Below are 7,500 nucleotides of genomic sequence, written 5' to 3' on the forward strand. Positions count from 1 at the left end.
CTGTTAATTAAAGTGAAAAACGAGTCCTGCCGATACGCAGTGTGCACACCCTTTCATAACTGGGAAGGTGTTCAAAATCAACCAATCACATTCAAACTCAAATAAAGTCCAGCCGTTCCTATAGGATTCTCCCGACATCGTCTTGGTGACATCTATCTAACCGGAAAACCCACGGGCCGCAAAGAGCTCACAAAGCAGGTGCAGGATCTCATTGTTGAAATATCAATCAGGAGAGGGTTAGAGATAAATTCCCAAGGCATTGGATATACCATGGATCGCTGTAAAGATAATAATCGACAAGTGGAGAAAATACGGCACGACGGGGACGCTACTAAGAACAGGACGTCCTTCGAAAATTGATGAGAAGATCAGGAGATTAAAGCAACGTTATATTGAATAGAACTGCAGTCATTTCTGGCAAGTCCTGCTTGCGCCATACATGACAATATTCTGAATTCTTCATATGTCTGGGAGATGGGGTAGGGCGGCAAGATGGAAGCCTTTAACCAAAAAAATGAATTCAAATAAAAAAAAAAACAAACATCCAAGCTAACAAAAGCATGTGGAATACTGTTACGGTCTGATGAGACCAAAGTTGAACTTTTTGAACATAATAACAAAAGATATGTTTGGCAAAAGAGCCAAAAGAAGCTAAATCCAATCCAGACCTAAATCTAATCAAAGATCCTTGAGGTGACCTGAAGAGGGATGACAGAGTTAAAATGCTTTTGCAAGGAAGAATGGTTCCTATTGCTAAGTCAAGACGCTCCAAACTGATCGACTCTTCCCCAAAAAAGGATCGAATGCCGTGATCAAATCAAATCTACTTTAGGGCTGTGCACATTTATGCAACCAGGTTATCGTACATTTTTAATTTGTTACTCCCCCCCCCCCCCCCCCCCCCATGAAATGATTCTTTTATTCATTTTAATTTGATATGATGTATCTTGGTTTCATTTTTTTTTCCCCCCACAAAAACCTGCCATTTTAACAGGGGTTTGTAGACTTTTGATACCCACCGTACATGTAATTGTGGAGTCTACATTCATGGTGGAGACTCGTGCATGCGGCCGTGTGATGTTAGAGTTGAGTGCGGTATACAGTAGACATCGCAAAGCAGTGGAAACAAGTACAGACATCGATTTTTACGGGGAAATACTACACACCCTGCTGTCACACAAAATTATACACGACTCCCAGCAGGGGGCAGCGTCAGACCGGCGTAACGCTCGGCTTTGGTTGGGTCAGGGTATGTCTCAGCATCGTTTACACGAATGAAGTGTCGTATTTAGACAATTAAGCCGAGCCATATCTGTTTATTGTAGGAAAATAAACACAGACAGGTAGACTCGGATATAAACAGCGTATGCCTGGATCGTATCTATTTATAACTGCAGACCTACATCGTATTGTATTGTATTGTATTGTATATTCCTGCAAGAATGAAGACAAACTGTGGAAATCAACTCATATTAGTTGAAAGCAGAACCCAGGCAACATTGTGACTGACGAGTCGGTTAATAAAATACCACACCATGTTGGGTCGTAATACAAGATCGCCATTCGAAAATGAATAAAATAAATAAATAATGCACTAGTGGCATAACCCAAACCTGCACACCAGGGGTTAATAATCTAGGACCTATAAGATCTTGTACAGATGAAAATCACTCAAAATCTGTTCATCCCACTGCATTCCGTGCTATAGGAACGATCTGAATCACACGAAAGCCAACTTTCTAGCTGTCTAACCCGTTCAAACATTCTGAACTACTGATGAAGAACTTCGTAAATAATAAATCCACTCGGTATGATTAGATACAGAGGGAAAAGATTCGCGAGACTTGTGAAGAACAAAAAAAAGGCTTCAAAATCTCCGTGCTCATTACGTGTCTGCCTGGTTGGTGTGAATGACGCTCAGGATGAATAAAATCATTATGTTTGGAAATCATTGCCGGCCTTGAACTTTGACCTTTCCTGCCTTGCGTCCTGCGATTCCTTTACTATTCTAGACTGAGGACGTTGGGGTTTGAGATCAAAAGATGAATATGAGAAGAGAGCTTCGAATTTCGGCTTTTATTTCCTGGTATTTATATGTAGACTCGTTAAACGGCATAGAACATAGTACATTTCATATCAGACCGCTCAATTTGTATGATCAGTCATTATGAGAATGTTGTGTGGACTGATGAGTCGAAAGCGGAACTGATTGGAAGACAGGCGTCCCGTTACATCTGGCGTAAACCAGACACCGAATTCCACAAAGAGAACATCATAGCTACGGTCAAGCATGGTGGAGGCAGTGTGATGGTGTGGGGATGCTTTACTGCATCAGGGCCTGGGTAACTTGCAGTAATTGAGGGAAACATGAATTCTGCTCTCTACCAGAAAATCCTACAGGAGAATGTCCGGTCTTCAGTCCGTAAGTTGAAACTCAAGCGTAACTGGATTATGCAGCAAGACGACGATCCAAAGCGTACAGCCAGATTTTAAGTTGCGGGGGGGGGCATTTATTTTTTTAGTATTTCTGTTTTTCCAAAACAGAAGAAATCATGGTGTATTTCGGGTTGGTCGTGGAAAATATAATGAAATATATATACCACAGATGCTGTTTTTTTTTCCCCCTGTAAGCCTTAGCGTTCACAAATGGGTCACTGATGGTTTCATGAAAAATTAAACAAGGTCAGTCGAGCGACGGCTGTTACGTCTAGCGTCGATCACATGCACCTCTTTGTCCGTGCACAACATTTAATAAACAGCAGCAAATCCATTCGGGACCACAAATAAAAGCCTCGTGAACAATGTAGTGTTTATTTAGTGTTTCCCAGCAGATCGTTTGGGTTCCCTCTTGTAGAAGTTCAAGCTAACTGAACTTCACCTTTATATTTCTAAAGACAAAAACGAAAAATAAATAAATAAACAAATGACATTCTTTTAAATAATTATTTAGTAAATATATAATTAATTAACAATCATGTTCACTCATCCTAAAGCGTACCGAACCGCTCCGACGGTGAAGGAGCACGGTCATTACTAAAGATTATTATTTCAAAAAGAATTGAAACGATATCTCACGTGTTTTGCATGATTTGCCTTCATCCGATTCAAAAACGCAATGTGTGGGGCTCTAAATAAAAAGAGCAACTCTGAGCTTGTCGATGTTTAATCGACCGTGCATTTAACTAGCAGACTTAAATGACTTGTATTATTATTACGTGCGGCTTTAGAGAAATATAAACGGATATAAAGGGAGATCTGTAACGAACAAGCCAGAGGCGAGCGTGGAGAAGAAAAGCTAATTATGACTAGATAATACGCACAAATTCCTTATTTACGGTCCGTTGTTTAAGAGAGGAAGAAACAGAGCTTTGTTTCGGGTTTTTTTTTTTTTTTTTTTTCAATAATAATGCTATATATAGAGAGAGTTTCTGAATGAGTGGACTGAGAGTTTCTTTGTGTCCCAGGGTCCTGAGCCTGGCCCCCGGTGGGAATATAGTGTACCAGTGTGAAGCAGACTGAATCACAGCCTTTCTGTGAGACACACACACACACACGCACTGTACCGACAAACAACATTTGCCCCCGCCATGACCCATCCCTAGTTCCATTTATCTCAGAATTTTTTCCCTCAGCAGTCACAGATATGCGGTATATGAGCACCGACAGCGTGACATGGACGCTCCGTACCTCCAGCACTTTCCCTGTGATGTACTTCTTGCAGCTCTCACACTGGATGCCAAACATGGCGTGGTAGTCCATCTCGCAGTACGGAATTCCGTCCCTGTACACACACACACACACACACACACACACACACACACGAGTTTTAACTGTAACTCATGTTCTAGGTGGGCGATGTCGACAAACAGTGTCGCGTTGCGATACTTGAAGTGATCACGATACACGATGCGCTTCACGGCGTGGAGCTGCGTTAGGAAAAGAAAAATTCCACCTGACGTTTCGAGCCTTGCGTAAGTATTCACCCCCTCGTGGACTTTTCTGCATTTGGATCCAGATGCAGCGGTTTCAAAGGCGACGACTGAAATGAATTATGAATCGGTTAATGTTGAAAAAAGGACCAGCGAAGAGGCATGAAAAAAAAATAAAAAATCATTCATGATTTTCAACCGACGTGGTCATAGGCTGGTAAGACGACCAGCTTCTCATAAAAAAATTTTTTTTAAAAAAAGAGAAAAAATCCTTCTCTACGTCATCATCATCGACGATGTCATGTTCTTATTAATCGGTTGTAATTAACGATTACTAACCCTACCGATCACGTGTACATTTGGCTTTGCGTCAGGTCAAGTCACATGGCTGCTAGTGGGCGTGTCCTATCTTTAGTTTACTCCCAGTTGCCATGGTTTCAGCAATATTAACGCAGGCTAGCTACAGAACGGATATAAAAACACCCATTTGATCACAAATCTGACGTCTTCCCAGTAAAAGAAATCCCGATCCGGGAGCCGTTCGTGATTTCCGACACGTATTTTAAGAATTTACGGGCCTTGATATCTTACTAAAATAGATAGAAAGAAAGATATCCAGAAAAGTCCGAAGAAATGAAAGAGCCATGTTTACTGACATGAGAGTGTACCGTGTACACTCTGGGCAAGGTCTCGGTGGTTTAAATGATTTACATTCGTCAGAAAATATCAGGGGTGCACTTATTTAAATAATAAGGGTGTGCGGGAGGGGTCAGGAATCCTTCGGGTTCAAAGTGCTTCAGATTAGCAGTACAGTTCCGTTATGCTAATATTAGGATGGGTCAGTATCAGTTATATAGCATATTTACATTAGAGTTAACACTGACAACACACACACACACACACACACACACAGAGTACTGACTTGCTGATGTACTCGGCATTGAGCACTTTGTTGCACACTTTGCACTTGAAGCAGCCCAGGTGCCAGTGTTTGTCCAGAGCCACCAGCGACTGCTCGTTCTTAAACTCCTTCCCACAGCCACAGCAATCTGCACAGAGAGAGGGAAGAGTGAAAAGAGCCCGAGATCACCAGTCTAGAAAGACAGGGAACCATGACCGTGACCATCCTCTGCTTTATCACAACCTGTCACAGTATTAAAACCACCCACACACCTGCTATTAACTCTACTCTGACTTGTAGCTCTGCAACACTGTTACCTTATATCTACAATTTCTGCTCACAGACGCCTCTAGCATGGCGCGAGCTAGAGATATTAGAGGTCGACGGATTATCGCTGGAACTATCGGTTATCAGCAAAAATCCTCACCGATAGCTTTCGTGTCCGTCGCGCGAGCGGCCGAGAAGGGCCCGCTGTCGTTATACGGTACGAGAGCGGCCTCTAGAGGCGAAATATAAAAACCTTCACTGACTAATTTTGTCGTGTTATTCGAAGTGTTTTTTGATTCGTTTCGGACGTCTCTGTTTTTATTTGTCATTCGGAGTGTCGATTTCTGGTTCGGTTTGGGTCGACGTCTTTTATTTACGGTAATATTTATTAATAGTTCATATATGTTAATATTTATATATTTATTTCATTTCAGAATAGTCCAGTACATTTTCATGGTGCAGTCAGTACTGTTTGAATTTGTAATATTGTTCAGCGATATTTCACTATGAGCGTTACATTTTCGTTCCGTGTCAATTTTAAAAACTATCGGTTGATTCATCGGTGATCGGCAGGTAGGTACCGCCCGACTCAGTTATCGGTATCGGTAAGGTCCACAATTGCTCGACCTCTAATAGATATGAACAGAAATATATGCTGAATGGATGCAAGTTGTCTAAACGGGCGCATTTTGCTTAACCGTAATGTTTATTGCATTCTCAATGGAATTGCATTTTGCATTTTTTAAGACATTGGCCACGCCTCCCGGTTGCAAAAATACAGCGGGAGACGATATCGATTTTTAAGAGAAAGCTAGAATTTGTTTTCTAAAATCTCCAGTTGTGCTGTCGGTTGACAGAATCAGGAAAAGTGTTTGTACACACAGTTACGAAGAGGTTTTAGCTTAGCTTAGCTAACTATTCTCAATCTGCTGAGGGTCACTGTCACTGAATAAATGAACGAGTGAATGGTTCAGAAACTCGGAGAATTAAATGTAAGTGTGACACCCCTTGTCCCCTTCATGGTGCCCCTTCGCTGATGTGTGTGCGTGTGTGTGTGAGAGGGATGGTGAATAAAGCAGACTCTCACTGTGGACAGCCTGAGCGGGTGCTGAGCTGTTGGCAGGCGGAGGCTGGGTGCATTTCTGACAGATGCACTCTTTCCCGTTAAACGTCACGCGGTCGCCTGCAGGAAATGGCTGTCTGCCAGAAACACAGAGAAACACAAAGAGAACGAGGGAGCGTGATCAGATCCTCAAGAGAGAAGAAAACAACAACAAAGAGATAGTTATCTTCAGGTCAAACACACACATGGAGGTTACAAGTATTTGCCCCCATCCTGATTTCTTCTGTTTTTGTGTACATCTCATATTAAATAGTTTTAGATCTTCAAACGATGATAACCTGAGTAAACACACAACACAGGTTTTATTTATTTATTTTTTTAATGGAAGCAATTCTCCAAATTATCCAACACCTATCACCAATGTGAAAAACTAATTGCCCCCTTAAACTTAAAATCTGGTTGTGGCACCTTTAGCAGCGATAACTGGAACCAAACGCTTCCGATAACTGGAGATCAGTCTTTCACTTACTTCTAGGACTAGGACTTACTCCTACGCTTTGGATCGTCGTCTTGCTGCATAATCCAGTTACGCTTGAGTTTCAACTTACGGACTGAAGACCGGACATTCTCCTGTAGGATTTTCTGGTAGAGAGCAGAATTCATGCTTCCCTCAATTACTGCAAGTTACCCAGGCCCTGAAGCAGTAAAGCATCCCCACACCATCACACTTCCTCCACCATGCTTGACTGTAGCTATGATGTTCTTCTTGTGGAATTCGGTGTTTGGTTTACACCAGATGTAACGGGACGCCTGTCTTCCAATCAGTTCCACTTTCAGCTCATCAGTCCACGGAAGATTCTCCCGAAAGGTTTGAGGATCATCAAGGTGTGTCTTGGTGAAATTCAGACGAGTCTTAATGTTCTTCTGGGTCAGCAGTGGTTTTCACCTCACCTCTCTTCCATGGAGGACATTTTCCCCCAGCGTCTTTCTGATAGTGGAGTCATGAACAGTGGCCTTTATTGATGCAGGAGAGGCCTGTAGGTCCTTTAATCTTGTCCTTGGCTCTTTTGGGACTTCCTGGATGAGTCGTCGCCGTGCTCTTGGAGGAGTTTTGGAAGGTCGGACACTTCTGGGAAGGTTCACTACTGTGCCGAGTTTTTCCATTTGGAGATGACGGCTCTCGCTGTGCTTCTTTGGAGTCCCAGAGCCTTTGAAATATCTTTCTAACCCTTCCCAGACTGATGTCTTTCAATCACCTTCTGCCTCATCATTTCTGATATTTCCTTCAACTTTGGCGTTACTGAGTAAGACCTTTTACCCAACTTCATGCTGCTGAAAAA

At 42.3% G+C, this 7,500-nt stretch overlaps 1 protein-coding gene across 7 annotated transcripts in view; it reads right to left on the reverse strand.

Annotated features, from left to right (window-relative positions):
* ablim2 (actin binding LIM protein family, member 2) overlaps window positions 1-7,500 on the reverse strand; it is a 105,820-nt gene that overhangs the window by 41,181 nt on the left and 57,139 nt on the right. For all 7 annotated transcript variants that reach the window (XM_053685207.1, XM_047159201.2, XM_017483565.3 and 4 more), the window contains exons 4-6: window positions 6,185-6,297; window positions 4,852-4,978; window positions 3,688-3,781 (exon numbers count right to left, since the gene is read on the reverse strand). In XM_053685207.1, coding sequence (XP_053541182.1) covers window positions 3,688-3,781; window positions 4,852-4,978; window positions 6,185-6,297 — 334 coding nt within the window. The remainder of the gene's footprint in view (window positions 1-3,687; window positions 3,782-4,851; window positions 4,979-6,184; window positions 6,298-7,500) is intronic.

This window comes from Ictalurus punctatus, chromosome 13 (assembly GCF_001660625.3).
Source record: "Ictalurus punctatus breed USDA103 chromosome 13, Coco_2.0, whole genome shotgun sequence".
Lineage (NCBI taxonomy): Eukaryota > Metazoa > Chordata > Actinopteri > Siluriformes > Ictaluridae > Ictalurus > Ictalurus punctatus.